The sequence below is a fragment of the Monocercomonoides exilis genome (genome assembly GCF_001643675.1).
Source record: "Monocercomonoides exilis strain PA203 chromosome Unknown scaffold43-869231, whole genome shotgun sequence".
NCBI lineage: Eukaryota > Preaxostyla > Oxymonadida > Polymastigidae > Monocercomonoides > Monocercomonoides exilis.
The window spans coordinates 122,928-144,710 of record NW_027150588.1 but is presented as its reverse complement, the minus strand read 5'-3'; the positions used below and the strand labels follow the sequence as shown (position 1 = coordinate 144,710).

Below are 21,783 nucleotides of genomic sequence, written 5' to 3'. Positions count from 1 at the left end.
TATTTTTTATTGATTTGCAGAATGTTTGAAGTTCAAAATTTGTTTTTGAAAAGAAGTCATTATTGAGCGAATAGAAAAAAATTTCGTTCTCTCTGGCAGTTGCCAGAAAATAGAAAAAAACAAAAAAAGCATTTATGAGATGTCAAGTGTGTATTTCTATCAACAATAAAAATATATAATTTTCACATTTTCATTATATTGAAAAAATCAATATCTGTATGCACACAAAGAAAAATAAAAAATAACGCTGTTGCAAACAAATGGCAGAAATAATAATTATAATAAAGAAGAAGATTCAATAGCAAACTGTGTTCAAGTCATCAATGAACTTCATGGCAACCATTAAGCAGAAACACCTTGCCCAAATGCATTCACAACAATATGGACAAAATGTTCAAATCAGCAAGACAATCCCATGGAAACATAACAGAATTTGTGAATACAAGCACTTCGCTCATATCTCGAATAGAATCGTCAGAAATTCTTCCAGCCTTCTTTTTCCTTTTCTCTTTTTCCTTTGCTTCATCTTGCTCGTCTTCCACTTCTTCCACATCCACCTTTATCACGCTGAATTCTTTTTTCTTTGATTTTCAAATAGATTTCATTCTCCTTGATTCCAAGTTCTTTTCTGCTTTGTCTTTTTCTTCTCTGAAGTCTCATCCTCTTCATTTTCTCCAACAAACTCGTTTTCATTCTTTTCCTTTCACATTCTCTTCTTTTCTATCACACATACACACTTATTCACTCACTCGCTCGCTTCATTGATGATGAAGCTTAGTCAAAAGAACCGTCTTCACAAAAATCCCACAACCAATATCGCTTCTGTTGGCTGTTGATGAATAAGTCGAAAACGATAACCACAAAGAAGAAAGAGGAGAAGAAGATGGCAATTTCTTTTCATCTTTTCTTTTGTTCATAATCTGAAAAAGGAAAGATTCGCCTCTAACACTCAAGACAATTGTGAATGAATTTGTGTGCAGAGTGGCTGAACAACAGCAAGGCAGCGGAGAATAATAGATTTGTTGTTTTTCAAAAAATCAAATAGAGATGAAGAAGCTGATAAATATGCTTGAGATATGTTTGATGTTGCTATGCCAATGAAGAGAATGAAGAAGGAGAAGGCGAAGATGAAATGGAGCAATTTTGAAATTGAGGAAGAAGAAGAGTCTTCCTGCCGATCCATCAGATTTATCCACTCAAGTTGGTTCCTTCTTTTTCGCTTCCAAAATGGTTTCCTCTCATCCCCTAATCTCATTCCATTCTACCTCAATTCACTTTTCTTCAGAATGTCTTTCCTCTATCTCCATCTCTCCCTTCCTCGTCAAAAGTTCATCTCATTTCTCTGATCATTTTCTTCTTCCAAACAAGCTCTTTGGTCCAATTCTTCTATCTTCCATCTCTTGTTATCCTCCACCAAAGCAATCTGTCCAAACAGCAAAGCAAAAAGAGCCATGAAAGTCCTTGGCCATTGCTCATTGATAACTCTGTTGAATGAAAAAAAAATAAAAAAAACAAAAAAATATGAATTTTCTCCCAGACTTTATCACAAAAAAAGAAATGCATACGCTCTCATTGCACATAAGATTCCTTCTTCCATCCATGTTTTTTCCATTCATCAATTTTTTAAAAATTCTCATCTTCTCCTGAAACAAAACCTGTTTCTGTTCAAAATATTTGAAGAAATCCAAAAATTCCTTCTATTGATCCAATTTCACGATTTACAGAACATGTTCTTGCTGGCCAATCACACCCAAGACAATTCGCATTTTCGAAAAACTATTCAAGGTTTCTCAAGCTGGTAAATGCAAAAATAAACGAAATTCAAATTAGGATCAAAAGATAATTGCATACTGAATACAATCAAAAATGATTTAACATTTCCTTTTTGTCCTCTTCCTTTTTCCAAAATCCTTCATTCAATATCTGTTTCGTTTTGTCTGCTAATGCGCTTGCAGAAGAACAAACAATGCTTCCAATCAAATGACATTATGTTGTTTCTTCACACTGTCACACTTGATGCTTTGTCATAAAAACATCATTGTTTGAACAAGAAAAACGCTGCGGATTCATTACAAGAAAGATCAGGCCAATCGCCAAAAGATCTTCTCAAAATCCAACAAAACAGCAAATCGCGCTCATAGTTAAACGAACATAAAAGCTCATTCATTCCATGGAATCAGAATAAAAGAATTAACCTGCAAATAAAAAACAACATGCCCATATTAATTTAAAAAATATCAAGAAATAAAGAAAAAGTGATTTTTTTAGAAGAATTGCTTGATCGCTGTCAGGAATGAACTTATTTGTCTGCATTATTTGTGTGCAGTGCATGTGCATGGATATCACAAATGACAAGGCAAGTTTGGTGGAGAGACCAGAGAAAGGAAGAAAAATGGATTATTTTGTGGATAAAAGGGCAAATGAGCTCCAAAACAAAAAATATGAAAATCAAAGTGTGTTTGATGCACATTCATAAGGCATTGGAGGAATAAAGAAAGAGGATGAAAATGAAGAAAATTTATTGATAAAGCAAAAGAAAAACATGAGTGAAGGAAATGACCAAATTGAAGGAGAAAATTCAGATAAGAAGGGGAAAAGCACAAATTATTTTTAAAAACGAAAAGTTAATGAAGGAAGCAAAGTTCTGGGGCGTTTGAAGATGCTCAACTGTTCAATGAATTTGAATTCATTGATTTTAATTTCATATGGAAAGAGAAATGTGATGAAGGCAAAGGAAGGCAGTAAAATTGAATTGAGCGGATGCAAGATTGGAATCGAGAGATAAATATCTCCACTTGATTTGAATAGGTGTTGTGGGGTATTTGCAAACATTTCACTCATATCGCATTCAGATCTTGTTTCACAGAGTTGTCCACCTCTTTTCTCTTCAAAAACGCCAGAAAGAGAGATTTCAGAAAATTGTCATGTTTCTGTTCGTTCATCTCATTTCACATCTTTTCGTGTGTCTTCATCCCCATTTTTAGCATCATCATCCATTTTTCATATATCTCTCTCCAAATTGACATTTTTCAACATTTCAACAGCAAATGATGAGTGCTCGTCTCCAACGATTTCTTTTTTCCAAACATCTTGTCTGATGAACAGCTGCTCCTTTTCATCTGTTCATGATGTGTATGATGGAGGGATTGCTCCCTCTCTGAACAATCCCTTGGCTTCCTTGACTGCATCAAACACTTCATTTATTGGATGTTGCAGGACTATAAATGTTGCAATCAATGGGAGTGAAGGGAATCCATCGAAACCAGTGAGACAGCAGATAGCAGACGATGGTGCGAATTCGTTCACTTGGTGTGTGTGGAATGGTTCAAAAACCACTGGAACAGGAACTTCTTATTCAGATGGAACTTCAAATGGCGGATCCATTTTCATGTCTGGCATGTTATCTGGAACACTTTCAGTGAAATTTTGTTCATTCTATGATTGTCAAGCACATTGGTATGGTGGAGGAATAATGTGCTATGAAATCAATTCAGTGAAGGTGGAAAATACTTCATTTAATGCTTGCATTTCTCAAGATTATGGTGGTGGTGGTGGAATGTGTGCTTATTCGATAACTTCATGTGTCAGGATCAGCGGCTGCGAATTCGAGAAATGTAATGCATTTGAATTTGGAGGGGGGCTTTATCTTTCAACTTTTCAGGTTTCTGGATCAGAATGTATTGGAGTGGAAAGTGGTAAAGGAGAGAGCGCTTGCGTATTTGAATGCTCATTCATTTCATGTTCTCTTACAAGTCAATTTGGGGGAGGGTTGTGTTGTATGACTGTTCCGGCCCAATTCAACATGAGAAGCATCCAGTTCATTTCTTGCAATGCAATTGCAACAGGCGGAGGATTGTATTTTTATCCATGTCAATCAAAAGTTCAAAGTTTCAATTTTTATTGTTATTTCTTCCTCTTTAACAATTGCATGTGCTCTATTTCAAATGCTGAAGGCCACGATGTGTTTTTGGAAGATGATTACAATTTTTTTTCATCAAATAACCCATTCCATGAATCGTACACAACGAATACAAATGAAAGGAGAGTGTGCTATTTATACAATAGTTATCAGCATACAGAAAAGAAGGACTGGCTGAAGGAGGGAATGAAAGATCGGTATGTTGGTGTGAGTGGAAGTGACTCGGGCAATGTGTGTGGGATGAGTGAGTCAGCACCGTGCAAGACAGTGGGGCATGCGGTGGGGTCGAGCATAGTACAGCTGAGCTCAACGGTCACAGTGCTGGGAGGGAAGCATGAGAGTGAAGGAACAACAATCAGTGTTGGGGAAAAGAAGATAACAATAACAGGGAGAGGGAAGACAGTGAGCGTGGTTGGGACAAGTTCTCTTTCTTCATCTTCGCCAACGTTGTTTAGCATATCTACTGGTAAACTGGAGGTGGGGCATGTGGGGATCGATCACAACGCGACAAGAAGCTCATCGCCGAGTGCGTTTATGGTGTCTGTAGGGAGCGGGGCTCTTTCGCTGGAGGATGTTTTGATCGACTCTTCGAAATCAGGTGGGAGTGGAATGACGAAGTGTGTGTTTGAAGTGGCGCTGAGGCAGCTGAAGATGATTGATGTGGAGATCAAAAATATTAAAATGAGTCAACCATTATTTTCCGAACCATCATCAGCAGGATCTTCATCAGGAGAGAGTGTGCTGGGGAATTTGACAATTCGAAATGTGAATCGAACAAGGGGTGATGGGGTGGTGATAGCAAAGAGCGTGAAGGCAGGAGAGACATTTGTAGTGTGGAATACAACAATGGAAGGATGCTCTTGCCAAGGTGGGAATGGGGGAGGGATAAAGGTTGAGTTGGCATCTTCGACAAGCAAAGCTCGCATTGGAACGTCAACATCACACAGCGGAGGAGCAACAAAATTCAACAAAACAAAGTGCAGTGGATATGGAGGAGGGGTGATGCTATGGCTAGCAGATGGCTCATTTGATTTTGCGATAACAACAGAGAGTTTTGTTGGTTGCAGTGCAACATTGGGAGGGAAAGATGTTTTTGTGAATGGGAGCAAGCTGGTGAGCGGGACAATTACAATCGCAAAGCTGAATTTCTCGCGAAATGTTTCTATTTATGATGAGCTGATGGGATGTGACCGGAATGATTCAGGGATGGGAATATTCCCATTGAATGCGTTTTTTGATGCACTTTCAGGAGCAGCACATGTGGGGAAGGGGGTAAATGGGTATGGAGGATATGACTCGTGGTTTTGTGGGTTTGGGTATTTTCCATGCAAAACGATCGCGTTTGCTTCACAGAACAGATTCAGTTCGTCAAAGAAGAATATTGTGCTGGATTCAGGGTTTGAGCTGGGAGAAGTTGTGTCGATGGCAGGGTCATATGAATGGGAGGTGTATTGTGGGATTAACAAGACGAATGTGAATGTGAGAGTGCCGAGTGGAATTTCATCTTCGTATTTGATAAATGTTGAGAGTGCGAGTTCAATCAAGAACATTGCCTTCCAGATTCCATATTCCTTGTCGAGTGCAATATCGCTCATTGGTTTGACCAGCTCGTCACTCACACTCACAGACTGCTCAGTTGCTCATATATCAGAGAGCACATCAAGTGTGGGCTTTGGATATAGCATTGTGAATGCGCAAAATGGGAATCTGAAAATGGATCGATTTGTGATTGGAGAAGGGCTGACATTCAATGATCATTCAGCCATTGAATTTTATGAAGGAATGACAAGTGTGATTTGTTCAGGATGCAATTTCAGTGGAGTTGTGAAGAATGAGGGAGATGGAGGATGGATGAAAGGAACAGTTGGAGGGAGTGGAACATTGACAGTTGATGGATGCAATGTAAATAGGTGCAGTTGTGTTTGTGGAAAGGGAGGAGGAATATATGTTGGATTGAAGGGAAATGGGAAAATTGTTGTGAATGGAATGAGTGTGATTGATGGGAATAAGGCAGAGAATAATGGAGGGAATGGAGGGAGAGGAGGAGGGATGATGATTGATGCGCTTGATGGGAGTGCCGAAGCAGATCGCAGAAGAGCGCCATTCCTTGGATTGAGGATGGAGAACATCCGATTTGTGATGAACGAGGCGTTTGTGGGGAGGGATGTGTTCATCAAGTGCCACTCGATTGGGGAACAGATCAATGAAACGCTGTTTGTGCTGGACTTCGAGCAGGATGCACTGAAGTCGAACAACTCGATGTGTGGGAGTGATGCAATTGAAGGGGTTGTGGTTGATCTGATTCCGCTGATCACATTTTTCCATGGGCCGCAGGTGTTTGTGAGCGGGGGTGAGAGAGACAGCAGACAATGTGGGGCACAGAACAATCCGTGTCTGAGCATCGAGTGTGCAGTGAAGCACATTCAGAAGGGAGTGATGAATGCGATCTTGGTAGATGGAGAAGGGAAGATGGGAGGAGAATGCTTGATTGGGGATATGGAAGTGAAGTTGGTGAGTAGGACAGCAGCCACGATTCATTTGGATTCGAGGATTGAGGTGGGATGGGATGAAGAGAGCATTGTGGTGTTTGTGGGTGAGTGCAGTGTTGAGAAGTGTCTGTTTGTGATGGAAGTGGGGTTTTGGAGCATGGATGGATGGATTGTGAAAGTGGAGAATGGGAGGACAGAGATGAGGGAATGTGGGTTCAGCTCATCGCTGGAGCTGGAAGTGAATGGGACATTTATGGGGATTGTGAGTGGAGAGCTGTCGATGGAGAAGTGCACATTCAGCTGGATAAGCACCACCCAGCCGTTGTTTTCATTTTGTGAAGGGGGAACAGTTGTGATGACAGAAACAAGGATTTGGGGGGTTGAGTCGAAAAGTGATGGGATGGTGGTGATTGGGGGAGATTCGAGAGTGGAGATGAAGATGTGGAATGTGATGAATGTGACGATGAGTGGTGTTGGAAGCATCATTGGAGGAAGAGACGGGAAGGAAGAAGTGAGCTTGTTGAACTGCTCGATGAGGGGAGTGAGAAATGTGAACAATAAGGGAGGGCAGATGGTGATCAGTGAATGCACCAACGTCAGAATGGAATCTTGTTCATTCGATGGAGATGATGGTAAAGAAGAAGATGAAGGCAATGTTTCAAAAAGCAATTGGGAAAAGAATGAGAAATATTCAAATACGGGAGAAGTGTGCAGATGGGATGGATCTCTTGTGGATGTTGTGAAGAGTTCTGTTTTGATGAAAGACATAACAATCTCAAATTCACCAGAAGGTGGAATAACAATGAGTGGAGGGAATGTGAAGATTGAGAAAGGAGAGTTTTTGAATAATAATCCATCAATTGAGGGATATCCATCAGCAAGAAGGAATGTGATATGCACAGGAAACGGGGAGTTGAATATTGTGAGTTTGAAAGGAGGAGATGGATTAGAGAGAAATACATCACTCTGGATGTTGAATGAAGGGTGTAGTTTTGAAGGGATTGTTTCCGAAAGGGATTCATCATTCTTCATTCCAGTATTGGAGAGTGTCGAGGCAAAAGAAACAACAGACAGAATGAAACTGACATTCAAAGGATCGCTTTTAATTCCATGCAATCTGTCATTCGCAGTTGTGAAGAGAAAAGGAGAAGAAAAAGAGATTGAAAAATATGATTTTGATAGAAATGGGTTTTTGTCAGAAAGAGAAGTTGAAGGAAGCGTTGCGAAAGATATTATCAGCAATTGTGGAGATGAAATAGAAGTGAGTGTTTGTGTTTTGTTTGGAAGCCCAAATGCTACAGCATCGACAGTACAATTTCCTTTGAAGAACAGGAGCGAGATTGCGCAAAAAGAAGATGAAAGAATCGTTGAAAAAGGAAAAGAAGGAAAATCATATTTGTTATTGATTGTTTGCGTTGTGGTTGTTGTAATACTGCTTGTGGTCATAATTGTTCTGGTTGTTCGGTGGAAGAAAGTGAAGGAAAGAAAAGAGGAATTGGAAAAGATTGTGAATGACAACATCAGAAAGGATCCAAAAGCGTTTGAGATGGTGACGATGGAGATGGCACCTGAGGAGCGGTGGAGGAGAGCTGGAGGGGAGGTTGAGAAGATGAATGAAGAGAATGGAAAGAAGAGAGTGTATGAGAAAAGCTTGGAACATTCAGAGTCGTCAGAGCATCTTCTATCTGAGAGTGGTTCCACAGAATATATTCTTGGAAAGGATTCAGACAAGATTCCAGAATGGGCATTGGAGGAGGTGGACGAGAAGGAGTGGGAGGAAGAGATTCAAAAGAGATTGCCATCACCTTCCATTTCGTCAACAGACACTGAAACCACATTTGTTCGAGGGGAGGATCTGTGCCCCACCACCTCATCGATGTCGAATTTGGTGGATGCGATGGCGTGCTCGTCTCCCCATGAGAAGCTGATTGTGGATCTGCGTGATTCGCTGTTCATGTTGTTGCATGGGAGGAATGAGAAGAAGGAGATGGCAATTGGCTCGTTGAAAGAAAGAGAGGTGACAGGAGCGCAGATCCTGTTCTGGGTGGCGAATGGGGCACTCCACTCGTTTGATGAAATGAGCAATCCTCTTTCGTCTCTTGCCAACCTCAGTCCTCACATTGTATTATTCTCGGAGCACATGGTTATCTGCATTGCCCTCCACTCCGACTGTTCTTCCTCCGATGATTCGGACTCATCATCCATCTCATCATCGACTGTTGTGACATCCGCCAGCGATGATGATGATGATTCTCTGCCATCATCAGCGTTTGAGGAGGAGGATGATTTCAAAAAAGAGTGTCTGAGGTGGAAGGCACCAGAGCTGCTGATGAACAAGAACATGGGGGCAACAAAGGAGTCGGTGGCATTCTCGATTGGGATGATGCTGTGGGAGTGCCTGACGCTGGAGGTGCCGTTTGGGGAGTATGCGGCAGAGGTGGCGGGGCAGAAGATCAAAGATGGGGAGAGGCCGGATGTGTCGAGGGTGTGTGAGTCGTCGGTGAGGGAGCTGGTGGGGAGGTGTGTGTGCGAGAAAGTGGGGAACAGGCCATCTCTGGATGAGATAAAGCGGGAGACGTTCAAGCATTTTGTGGGAGGGGTAGTGGTGATGACGATGTCGGATGCAGTTGGGGTTGGGGCTGAGGAGGAGTCGAGGTGTGTGAGAGAAGAAGGGAGTGGCAGCACAAAGAAGGAAAGGAGCAGGGAAGAGGCAGCAGACAGGGCGAAGGATGAAGGGACAGAGCAGCAAATGAGTCAATGAGCAAATTGTGTGCAGAGCATGTTCCTCAGAGGTTGTTGAGCTTGTGGAGAGATGTGAGAATGTGAGGTTGCTGAAGATTGAACGAGTTTCGATTATGTTGGCAACTGTCAGGAAGAGGAAACACAGAAGGGTTGGAGTTGTGGGCACATTGCGAATGGGTGTTGGCTGGCTGCTTGGATTGCGTTGGCTGAACACCCTGTGATGTGCAAGGGCTGATGAATATGTATTGTTTGTATGTATTTTGTTTGCATGTATTTTGTTTGTATGTATTTTGCTATGTGTATTTATAATTGCATCTGTAACCCTTCATTGATTTTTCTTCAAACTTTCATTGTGTGAGTGGAAGTGTGATTTTGGAGAGATGCCTCATGTGTGTATGTATTTGTTTTTTTCAATGTATTTTTTGAGTTCAACTGTCATTTTCAAAAACAATATATAATCAACTATTTTCTTGTTCTTTTTTTTTTCCTTTTTTGAAAATGCCAATGAGAAAAATCTTGTTCTTGAACAGTAAATTAACATTGTCCCTATTTCTGATTGAGCTTTCATAAATATGTGAAACTCTTTGAATAATCATGGGTTAAGCCTTTCACTGGATTGGGATTTTTGAAAAAGATAAATGATAAAACATGAATAATTTGTATTTTGTGATTGATAATTTCTTGTTCTGTTATTCTCTCATCAATCCAAAAAGTTTCGCACGAAAGCATTGTGCAGAAATATTCTTTATGGTTGAGATATTCTTGGGAAAAAACGCAGATTAATAACAGTTTTGGCAGACAATAACTTTGTACACAAATTTTTTTCGATTTGTTCATTTTTTGGTTGTTTTCAAGTTTGCAAAAAAAGTGATAAAATGAGAATAAAAAATTAAAAAACAATAATTCATCGAGTCATGACTTCATGAATGAATAAAGATATGTAGCAACTTGTGGAATTGTATCATCATCTGAAATTTGTGACTTTCCTCTGGCAGAATGTTGCGATAATACACGTGAAATGGTCTCATCCATCTGTGGGAAAAACGGTCGAACTCCATCTTTTTTTTTTAAATGTTATTGTTATTATTAAAAATTACACAATAAATGGGGGGAAAATAATATGAAAAATAAAATATGGAAAAGAAAATAGTAAAAAAAAAATAAAAAAGGAAGGATAAATTATAATTAAAATAACAATAGATAAAAATAAGAGAATTGATGGGTCAATTCCAAAAGCTGTATTTTCAATAACTTCACAAACCTACAGAAGAAAAAATATAGAGTGTTTGAAGTATAACTGTGTGTAGCTTGAGTAGATTTTGTTGAGTTAAAAGAGGCTGTCTCAAGACAGTAAATAAAACATTCACAGCACCAGAATTGATCAAAGCTACCGGCATTTCATCTTTATTTTATAAATGATGATAAAATAATCATTCCAAATTAAAAATCATGTGTATAGAAGATGTGTGAAAGAAATTGTATATCAGGAACTTTATTAACAGCAAATGCACACCCACAAAAGAAAGATTTCTAATTAATTCACAAGACGAAATGAGATTGTTTTCAGAAATGTTTGCAGATTGACATATTTGTAGTAAATTTGAAGGCATTATTAAATTTGCTACAATTTGTTGGGTGTTTTCTAAAATAATTAAAAACAAAAAAAGATAAATTAATTAATGACAAAATAAAATTAAAAATGACAAATAGAATTTAAAAAATGAAGATTTTTTATCCTTTTCAATAAATGTTTTCACAAGGTATTTGGAAAATTAGAAATTCCCTTGAAAATGCAGCGAAATGCTAATATTGCACACCATCAGTAGTTAAATTCAACAAAAGAGATAAAAGATTATCCAATATCAAATTGTTCTTTGCACATTCATTCAAAAGCTGCAGAAAGGTTGTCAAATTCTCAACTTGAGATAAGAATGTTCTGCAATTTTCTGTAAAGATATCAAATATCGCAAAAATTCAAATAAACATTTGGAAAATATAAAGTGAATATGAAATCAGACAAAAATTTGAGTGAAAGCAAGAAGTGTTTAATAATAATTAAAATACTTCTTTTTTGGTTATATTAATGAAAAGTCGCAAACCTTGTTCTGATAAGATAAATAACGTTTGTAAAACTGAAGCAATAATTTCATTATTGGATATATTTCCCTTTAAGCATCTCATTAAAACTGTTATGCCAACGCTGCTTCCGACAAATGCAGCCAAAGATCCTACACAAAAAGCCGTAAAAGTGGAAGCAGAATTATCGTGTGCATCGTTCGTGATTAAATAATTTAACAAAATATGAATTTCCAAAGAAGAAATTGCAAATAAAAACCATCAATGCAAATGTTTCTAAGTGCAGAAAGAGTAGAAAGCAGAATGCTTGGGAAAGATGCATTCGAAAAGCGATTCAATGTTTTCATGAGCGATACACTAACCTTCTTCATTTCTGCAATATTGCCTCTCGATTTGTCTGGTTTCAAACAGCACAAGCAAAAATAATCAAAAAAATAAATAGAAAATAAATAAATAAATAAATAAATAAATAATTTGAAATCATTTTTCTCGTTATTTGGTGAAGTTAAAAAATTCTAATACCGTTTGCTGTTATGTTTCCAAGAATGATCACAAGTTGAGCGACAGAATGAGGTGAAACAACAAGCGCTGAGTTCAGTGCAGAAAGAATAGTCTGAAGATTTGCAGGAGCAGAGAGTGTGCTTAGAACTATATCTAAAAGGAAAAATATATGAAAAGTTATCGGGGAAAAAAAAACATGATTTAACAGAGTAAAATTATTAAATTCAAATTAATCATCCAAAAATTATCATTCGTTGAAGACACATTTTTAGCGCAATTGTATAAAAAAATTAGGATATTAAAAAATCTTCAATGAAATTTCAAAAATAAAAAAAACAACAAACCAGAAGTAGAGAAATGTGCAAGCGCTTTTGAAATATGGAATATTAGCTCATCTTCTTTCTCAGGGAAAAGCAGTGCATCGTGGAGAGGCTCGATGCAGGCATTCAACTGATCCATTAGCAAATCGATCACTCTCAACGAAAAAAGATATCCAAGATTAGATTCTGATTCGAAATGAAGAAAAGAAAGAGATTGATCGTTGAAAAATAAATTTCACAAAGCAAAATCAAAAAATGTCGAGTTTTTGCTTTAAAATTTTATTTAAATAAAATAATTATAGATGAAACTTTTTGATTGTTTCATTCAGAAATTCTCAATTCACATTTTTTTCTATATTTCAAGTGACAGACGCATTTTCTGTAAAGGCAAACCTTCTGCCATCAACAAGCTTATTAAGTCGCACACGCTCTTCACATGGTTTGTTGTTTCTGTGCCAAATGTGGACAGAACATCTGCACAAACGCCTGTCACGCCATCATCAATCGCCCTTTGCACGTTCTCGTCTGAAATGATTAATCGTATAATTGTTGTTGAATGAAAGTTTTGATTTATAAATATACATTTTTTTTTCAATAAAAAGCGAAGCAGTTACACAGAAGAGAAAAAAAGATTAGATGATTGTGTGCATACTTTGATGGCAGAGAATGAACAACAAATATGTTGCGCGTTTAATCAGCTTTGATGCAATGAGCCTCCTTGTCTCGTCTTTTAATGCTTTTCCCTTTGGAAGATAAGCACGTATTATACCGACGACATCTTCCATTAACTTTTGCTTTCCCAACGTAATGCTAAGTTCCTCTAATATAAAATGAGAAAGAATATGTTTAGATGTTAATAATCATTTCCATTCATAATTTGCAAATTGGACAAAAAATTTATAATCATATGAATTTAAACATAGTGTCGACCACCAAAGCCAAAAGAAACAAAATACCATGGCAGCATAGCTTTATCAAAAGAAGCAAAGTCTCATCAACAACATCTATGTCAAGGCCACGGGATGTTTGGAGCAACGATATTAAAATTGATTGAAGTGTTGGTGAAGTTGTTGTTACCGTTGAAAAAAAGGTATCTAAGGTAATTATCAAATTAAATTATATTCACACAAAACAGTTAAAAAGAAAATTTAAAAAAGGATTAATAAACATTATCATTAAGAAAATCATTGAAACCATCACAAAGATGTGCAGAAATATAAAGCAATGCGGCGACGGTTTGTTGGGATTTTTCAACCGTGTAATGCAACAAATGAGAAAATGCAGATTCCAAATCGAGTTCTTCAGTTTTAAAAAAAAAAGAAAGAAAACAGAAGAGGAAAAAATTCACAGTTTGTATAATAATGATGTAAAGCTCAACCTGGTTCTTTTTCAGAAAGAAGTGTAATTGTTGCTGGATCCACTGGAGTATTTGGAAAAAAAGAATTTTGAATATGATGTTTATTGACTTCTTCTGCTCTGTGAGGAAATTGTTCGAACGCTTGTTCTGAAATAATAAACAAGCAATAATAAAATGAGAAAATAGCAAAAAGCAAAAACCGAAATTAATTGAAAATAATGCGTTTGCAACAGAAAAAGCAAGCGAATCGTCAATCGCAAGATGTTGAGCAAGATGTGAATAAAGCAGTTCCTTTTTATTGGGAACAACATATCCATCATATAAAGTTTGAAGTGAAAGAAAATTTGACAAGGTATCAATATGATTTTGAGATAATCCAATTGAAGCGAGTTTCGTTTCTAGAAGTGAAGTCCATGGCCTTTCTACATTTTCAAATAAATTTTGACAAAAAACTAGGTGAAGGAGCAAAATGTAATGAGGAATTTTACATGCCTGCCATAAATCTCGAAATATTAATTTTGGATCATAATTTATATATTCTTTTTTATTTTCATTGATCTTATTCATAATTAAATAGTATTTTGTTTATTTGTCTGCTAGACTCATCAAAAAAAATAGATGGTGTCAGTTGAACCTCTTAAATATCTTCTTCTTTCCGGAGAGGGTATTTTCCGTGGAGACTCCAAAGAAACAGCATTATTGATTGAAAAGGAAAAGCTCTTTGGATTAAAAAGCCTAATGCAATTTGGCTCGTCTGGATTACTTGCTTACAGAAATGTTCCTGAATCTGTATCGCCATTTTTACAAATTCTTGGAATTGGTGTTGAAGAAAACGCTGCTGAAGAGGAATCTGCGTTTAATGAGAGATACGGAAAGCTTTCAATTCATGTTGAAACAAATTCGCAACGATTCGCAGAATCTTCGACAAAACTTTTGAAGTACGGATCGAAAGCGCATTCAATTTCTGTATTTTCAATTCAGAATTCGAAAGAAGGTGATTTTTCTCATAAAAATTTTATTCAGGAAGATTTAAATACTTTTCTTTCTTTTTTGCATTTCAGAGCTTGTTCATCATATCGTTAATCGATGCAACGAATTCCTTCAATTATCTGAGCCTGATAAGCCTTCTAAAATCAATGTTTTAATGATCCATCTTATTCCTGAGGAATCTTCTGGGCACGAGGTTCCTTCATCTAAATCATTGAGTCCTGCAGACATTTTGCTTACATTTAATGAAGTGATTACATATTTCATGCATAATCCATCTGATTCTTCTCCAACTTATCCTCTTCCACCTATTGATTATGGAAAGCCACTTCCTCCTTCTTCGGAATTGGTGAATGAACTGTTTATAAAGCAAGATGCACTTGCAGCAAAGCCGCCTCCTCCTCCTCCACATTCACTTTGGATTTCACTTGTTGGAAGCGGTTGGGAAGGTTTGTATTTTCATTTTTGGGAACGTGGAAAATAATTTTTCAAACATTTTTAACAAAATATTTTTTTTGTTTGTTATTCGGTACAGTTAAACCTTTGTCACGTGAAGAATACTTAATCAAGCCATCATATCACTTTTCTTTTGACAGAGATATATATAAGCAATTGTATGTTCTTAGCTTCTATTTTTTAATAATTTAATTATGCTATTATGTTCAAATCATGTTTTATTGCACACATTAATCCATAATCTTTCTCATTAATCTACAAGATCTAATAAACGGCTTGGATTTGTGCACTGTTGCCCAGGGCATACGAGAATTGATGAGCAGACAGAATTCTGTGAAGAGAGCTTTGAACATGGTTCCTGGAAAACAATTAGAGCCGAACAGCTTTTGTCTGAAATTGCATATCGTCTGCATTGTACACCAAAGTTCGGTGCATAAAAAGCTTTTGTTAAAGATGAAACAATTTGAAAATGGCAAAAAGTGATAATTACGAAAACAAATGGGGAAATAATTTTTAATAAAAAGCATAAGATGAACATTAAAATTTTGACTATTTATTTTTAGTTATTTTTGATAAGAAATAAGAATTATTATATGAAAAAAAATTATTTTTTTATAATCATAAATAAATATTCAAAAGTGTGCCTGTATTGTTGATAACTTAAAGTACATAAATAAAAATGAAAATGCAATTTTTATAAGAAAAAAATAAAACTTGCTAAAAATAAGTGGAAATCAACTTTATAATCTATTCCACTCATCAAGGGAGAAGCGGCCTTGTCTTCGCTAGTTGTGCCATTTGCAGGCATTCCTCCAGCTCTTCCAGCGAGATGCGCTTCAGAGGATCGAATGCAAGGCACTTTGTGATGACCGAAGCCAACGCGTCGTCTGCCACACACGAAAGAGGAGGCAGCTCTTGCTCGGCAATGCACACAGAGGCAGTGACTGGGTCCAGATTCTCAAAGGGCACTTTGCCTGTTGCCATCTCCCAGATCATCAGGCCCAGGCTGAACACAGCACACCGCGAGTAGTCAGGCCGCTGGCGAGGCAGATGAGAAAGGCGAGGGCGTTTGTTGTGTGCGGATAGAGAAGAAGATGAGGTGGAGGATGAGGTGGATGTTGAAGAGGATGAAGTGGTGATTGAATCTGAAGATGGAGAGGAAGAAGCAGAGGAGGACAGAGATGAAGAAGGAGAAGACAAAGAAGAGATCGAAATTGATGGAGAATGAAATGGTTTCTTGTGGAGATCTAAAGGAGATGCAGCAGAACTATCCATTGGAGATGTGTTTTTGGAATAGAAGTCGAATGCTATTGGCGAAGGATACGACGACTTCGCGACTTTTTGTGGAGAGGGGAAGGCTGATGCAAGAGGGGATCTTTTGATAGGAATGATTGGCTCAGACGTTGAAGCCAAAAGCATAGCTGAAGGCGAATATTCAGTTGAAGAAGAAAGAGGGCTTTCTGTTTGATCTGGCTCTTCACTTTGAGTTTCATCTGTTTTAAATCTCTGCCCTTCGAATTCAGGCGCAAAATATCGAATAGCTTCAACAATGTCAATTTTGTTGACAGCCAAGCAGACACAAATGGAATGTATTGACTCCTTTTTGTTTGGTTGAACATTCTGTTGCTTTTGATGTTTATTGCCAGTCTGAAAAGCAGTTGGCGATTGACGTTGCCGATGACCACGTAGCAGCAACCGCTTGCGATGCTTGCCTCGTCTTTGCTGTTGAGCATGCTTTAGCATTTCTTCTGAAGATTCCTCGCCGTCAAAGCAGAACACTGAAAAGGGAGACAAATGTGTGAACAGCTCGTCAACAGGAGATATCCTTTCATTGCTCGGTGTGTCTTGCAATATGCCCAAATCTTCGCCAAGCGCATAGCTGCTGGAAACCTGCAAAAGGTGCAGAAGGCCTCTTATTATGGCAGTAGCTATTTCGATAATCACAAGCACTGGCCATCCTTCATTCTCTCCGTGCCAGCCAGAAAGAGGAACCACATTAACTCTCTTATCTCGAATATTGCATTGCTTTGAACCCTTCCAACGCTCTTTGCCATCAGGAAAGTCTGAGTCAGAAATAAACTGCAAAAATTCTGGCTGCGTTGGCGAAAACACATGAAGGGTATTCCACAGACAGTCATCCGAATTGACATTCACAATGTTGAATGGATCTTGCGCCACCATTGCGCGATATGTCAACTTGGATGGAGGAGGCGGAGTTGATTCAGGGGAAGGCACAGGCGCAACATCTGGCATGTCTGGCTGCTCCAATCCAAAAGGCGGAAGCAGAAAATGAGTCAGCGGAATGCTCTGCTCTTCGACTGGGTCTGTTTCGGTGCTTTTGTTCGAAATGCGTATTCTCTGCTTTTTTGCTGGTCTTCTCCGTTTTCGGTTGCGGCAGCATCTCGCACAGCAGAAGTAGCATAAGGCAAAAGAGCACGCAAGCAGAAGCAAAATGACGAGTGCTACAAGGAAATACATCATGTTGCTGTTTGTGGAAGCCAGCTTTGACAACTTTTCATCGCTGGTGTTCGTCACTGTCGTTGTGTTTGAGTTTCCGCCTGGAGATGGTTCAGGTGTTGGATCCGGGGAAGGAGGAGGATATGACGGAGGACAATTGCAAATGTTGAGGTAAACCCATGCTATTGAGCTGGCGCTTGAATTGCAGCAAGCCCCTTGCCTTGGAATCGGGTTAGGCTCAGGATCAGGATCTGGATCTGGATCAGGATCTGGATCAGGATCAGGATCAGGATCTGGATCTGGATCAGGATCAGGATCAGGATCAGGATCTGGATCTGGATCTGGATCAGGATCTGGATCAGGATCAGGATCAGGATCTGGATCTGGATCTGGATCTGGATCTGGATCAGGATCTGGATCAGGATCAGGATCAGGATCAGGATCTGGATCAGGATCAGGATCTGGATCAGGATCTGGATCAGGATCAGGATCAGGATCAGGATCTGGATCGGGATCAGGATCAGGATCAGGATCTGGATCTGGATCTGGATCTGGATCAGGATCAGGATCAGGATCAGGATCTGGATCAGGATCGGGATCAGGATCTGGATCAGGATCTGGATCAGGATCTGGATCTGGATCTGGATCTGGATCTGGATCAGGATCTGGATCAGGATCAGGATCAGGATCAGGATCAGGATCGGGATCTGGATCGGGATCTGGATCAGGATCAGGATCTGGATCAGGATCAGGATCTGGATCGGGATCTGGATCTGGGTCTGGATCAGGATCAGGATCAGGATCTGGATCGGGATCAGGATCGGGATCTGGATCTGGATCAGGATCAGGATCGGGATCTGGATCGGGATCGGGATCTGGATCGGGATCTGGATCAGGATCAGGATCTGGATCAGGATCAGGATCTGGATCGGGATCTGGATCTGGGTCTGGATCAGGATCAGGATCAGGATCTGGATCGGGATCAGGATCGGGATCTGGATCTGGATCAGGATCAGGATCGGGATCTGGATCGGGATCAGGATCTGGATCTGGATCAGGATCAGGATCGGGATCTGGATCAGGATCAGGATCGGGATCAGGATCGGGATCTGGATCGGGATCAGGGTCTGGGTCTGGATCGGGATCTGGATCGGGATCGGGATCAGGATCTGGGTCCGGTTCCGGGTCAGGATCTGGTTGTCTTCGTTGTTTGATTACAACAGATTCCGAAACGTAAGATTCATTTCCTACAGACGCTGTGAGGAACGTGCGTATTTCTGTTGAAGGTAACGCTTCAGAGACAATCTTCAAAGGAATATAACCCATTGCATCTGTATCATTGAAAACATCGCTCAATTCAAAATATTGCACAGTAGTGTTGCTAACATTGGCTTGCACTTGTTCTTCAATCGAAATCCCAAATGTTAAATTGCAAGGGACGATAAATCTTCCATGAAATAAAAGTTTCAGTTCATTGTCAACTTCTTCGTTTCCAACAGAAACGAGGTGAGGAGCAAAGAAAATAGGTCCAGCCATCTCATCTACATGATTCACAGTGCAATCAGAGGGCATAATCCAGTTGTTGGGGTCATCTTCATCGCTGCTATACACATTCCCTTTCAGACTAATCGATGAATTTCCAGAGCAAAAGATGTTTCTCTTCATTTCAGGGAAGTCTGATGTTCCCAAACGGTTGTTGACAAAAGTGCTATTCTGGATAGAAACATTGCAAAAACGAAGAATAGAAAGTGCTCCTTGTGATGCGCCTGAAATTGTTACGTTTGTCAGTGCTGCATTCGATTCATCGAGAATAAGAGCTCCATTTTTCCACTCGCAAAATGACTCCGTGTTTTCTGTATTTTTCGAAGAAAGCAAACTATCTTCAGCTTTAACATATTCCATTTCAAATGAGCAATGGCTTATAATTCCAATTTGTATGGGAGACGCAGTAATGTAAGAATGAGAAAGTAAAAGACTCCGATTGTCTGTTGCCCTGCATTCAGCTGTAACGAGAGAAATAGCTTCGCTCTTACAGTCTTCGCTTGCGCACTCAGCCGTGCAATTTGTGATGTTGCATTCTGAGAAAGAAACAAAATCCTGAGATCCAATCTCTCCACTAAATAAGCAGCCAATTAAAAGAGGTGATGAATCATCTTTCATGGTATTGTTGAAGACAAGTGAATTTACAGATTTAAACGAAGCTCCCGTTATGGAAAGTGAGCGAAAATAATTATTGGAATTCGGATCTGATTCAGCAAGAGGAGAATACAGAGAGATAAACGAACAATCTTCAAGCAAAATATCAGAAGCAACAAATTCATTCAGAACAATCGCTCCGGATAGCAAAATGAAAGTTGAAGAATGGAAACGAATGTTGCTGTTTTCTTTCAAATTTGTTATTGAGCATCGATTGAGAATAAGATTTGCTTCGGTATTTCTCCGACTGTTCGAGGAACTTTTCGCATCAATCACAAACAAAGAAAACTGTGAAGAATAGTTCGAATTGTGGATAATGTTGACCTTATTCATTGTTAATAACCCCGAATGAATAAAAAACAATGAGTTCAGCTGTCTTTCAAGCGAGCAAATTGGCACAGTCGGTAAATTCAGAATCGTTTGAATATTGCAGACATCCAACGAATTTGATGCGTTAATTTCAATGCTTGTATTTTCAATTTCCATCGAATTGAATTCATCAACTGTTTTGGAGTCAACAATTGAAATTGAAAAAGTGGAGCTCCAGGACTCATCGCTACGTGCATCATTTTTTCCAGTTGATCGAATCATAACCAGTGCGCGATAAATTGAATTGCATGGCATTTCGTTCCATCCACAGAGAGAAGCATTACTTGAACTTCCATTCACATAGTATTCCGTTTGGTTTTGATTGAAAGGAAAAGGAGGAAGCATGGAACATGAAGAAATGTTACTTCTGGCAAAATACGCGCAATTCGATGTTGAAGAAGAAAAAGATGAATGAGTCAGTGTTTCTATTGCCGTCAAATATTCTTCAGTTATTGCAGACACGAAAACATCCATTCCATATGCTTTTGATTGACAGTTGGAAAATAGACTAAAAATGATAAGAGCATTGTCATCAGAATTGAATCTCTGAAGAATTCTGCTTTCTGTTGTTTGTATGCAAATTAAGGATTCTGCACTGCTGTGTGAATAAGAACTGCTGTATCCTGCTTGATTAGGAAATGCGACTGAAAGAACAATTGCGCCTCCTTTGCTTAATGCTCTGCAACTAACAAATAGACAATTTGAAATCGTAATATGTTGCATCGGATTTGATAAAAGCATTGCTCCACCTCCTCTTGCATCATTCAGCAAAGAAGATGCAGAGTCTTTCCCTTTTTCCGCTTCACAGTTTCCAAAATAGACATCTGTAATAGTCATAATTGCGTTATCTGCAGAAGTTGAGATAATACTAGCTGCTCCTCCAGAATCTCCAGCTGTGCAATTGGAAAATGAAGATTCTGTAATGGTAAATGCTCCGCATGCCTGAAATGAAATTGAGCCACCATATTGAGCAGCAGTACACCCAGTAAATGAACAACGAAATATTTGAAGCATTAAAGATGTTGGTTGTTCTTGAGAATCTGAAGTTTTAGAACATCTTGTCTGTCGAAGAATTAAAGCTCCTCCATTTTTGTTCATTGAAGTTGTTGGTTGGGACGGAGTTGAGCAATACTCAAAGCAACAGAAGGAAAAATATGAAGCTTCAGAAAGAACTTCCCGTTCGTTAGTGATGGCAGTAAGTGTGTTGGAAAATGTAGAATTTAGTACATGGTTTTTGGATTGTGAACTTAGAAAACATTCCAGAAGCCCTCCATATAATGGATTTTCTACATTTCTGATGGAGCAGCTCCGAATTCTTGTTTCCACGTTTGCAGAATGAAGAAATGTTGGAACTGTTAAAAAGCTTTTTGATGACGATGATTCTGGTTTTGATGTAATGTTCGTAAACGTGCAATGTGAAATTTTTGCATGAGTATTATCACCAGAAATTAAAATTGGATGTTCAAATGAATGAGAAATATCCCTAAGATATGAAAAACTTACAAAGAAGTTGTTTGGGCCATCCTCTTGCTCGCAAACTGAAGAATGCTGTTCGCCTTTATCACAAAATAGAGTAATATTGATTAAAGTTGTTGAGCTTTGAAAAAGATGGAAATTTGAAGGATGATTTTGTTGCAAACAAATTGCGCATGCTTGTAATGTCATTGTCGAGCGTTTAAATTCCTTTCCCACGTGAAAATTTTCTGGTTTTAATAAGTGTGATTTTAAAATAAGAGAAGCATTTCGAAGAGTAAATATTGAACCATCAAAACGAATAGAATTTTTCTTTGAATTCATCACATTTTTAGCAATAATTGAAGTTGATAAAAATTTGCACTCCGCAATAAATAACAAAAAAACAAAAATTTTTTGTAATGAAAGCAGACAAAAACTGCTTTTCAGAAATATTTTCAT

The 21,783-nt window shown here is 38.6% G+C and overlaps 5 protein-coding genes across 5 annotated transcripts; 2 read left to right on the top strand and 3 right to left on the bottom strand.

Moving 5' to 3' along the window:
• Window positions 1-1,321: 1,321 nt before the first annotated feature.
• Window positions 1,322-1,612, bottom strand: MONOS_15461 (uncharacterized protein; the record flags this gene model as incomplete). The annotated part of the gene is made up of 2 exons (XM_067868341.1): window positions 1,322-1,484; window positions 1,566-1,612. 2 exons carry the CDS (start codon window positions 1,610-1,612, stop codon window positions 1,322-1,324), a joined length of 210 nt encoding a protein of 69 aa, XP_067722048.1.
• A 1,485-nt stretch (window positions 1,613-3,097) lies between these two features.
• Window positions 3,098-9,169, top strand: MONOS_15460 (uncharacterized protein; the record flags this gene model as incomplete). Its single annotated transcript, XM_067868340.1, has 1 exon — window positions 3,098-9,169. One exon carries the CDS (start codon window positions 3,098-3,100, stop codon window positions 9,167-9,169), a length of 6,072 nt encoding a protein of 2,023 aa, XP_067722047.1.
• An 893-nt stretch (window positions 9,170-10,062) lies between these two features.
• Window positions 10,063-13,903, bottom strand: MONOS_12817 (uncharacterized protein; the record flags this gene model as incomplete). Its single annotated transcript, XM_067865465.1, has 15 exons — window positions 10,063-10,208; window positions 10,412-10,552; window positions 10,664-10,792; window positions 10,968-11,096; window positions 11,250-11,378; window positions 11,486-11,623; window positions 11,749-11,880; window positions 12,072-12,233; window positions 12,441-12,572; window positions 12,700-12,867; window positions 13,004-13,141; window positions 13,242-13,346; window positions 13,426-13,551; window positions 13,605-13,826; window positions 13,897-13,903. The coding sequence occupies 15 exons, from the start codon at window positions 13,901-13,903 to the stop codon at window positions 10,063-10,065; spliced, it is 2,004 nt and encodes a 667-aa protein (XP_067722046.1).
• A 68-nt stretch (window positions 13,904-13,971) lies between these two features.
• On the top strand, window positions 13,972-15,451 carry MONOS_12818 (uncharacterized protein). Its single transcript, XM_067865466.1, has 4 exons — window positions 13,972-14,398; window positions 14,466-14,840; window positions 14,927-15,005; window positions 15,110-15,451. Exons 1-4 carry the CDS (start codon window positions 14,023-14,025, stop codon window positions 15,282-15,284), a joined length of 1,005 nt encoding a protein of 334 aa, XP_067722045.1. The 5' UTR covers window positions 13,972-14,022; the 3' UTR covers window positions 15,285-15,451.
• Window positions 15,452-15,482: 31 nt separating this feature from the next.
• Window positions 15,483-21,783, bottom strand: MONOS_12819 (uncharacterized protein; the record flags this gene model as incomplete). Its single annotated transcript, XM_067865467.1, has 1 exon — window positions 15,483-21,783. The coding sequence occupies one exon, from the start codon at window positions 21,781-21,783 to the stop codon at window positions 15,607-15,609; it is 6,177 nt and encodes a 2,058-aa protein (XP_067722044.1). The 3' UTR covers window positions 15,483-15,606.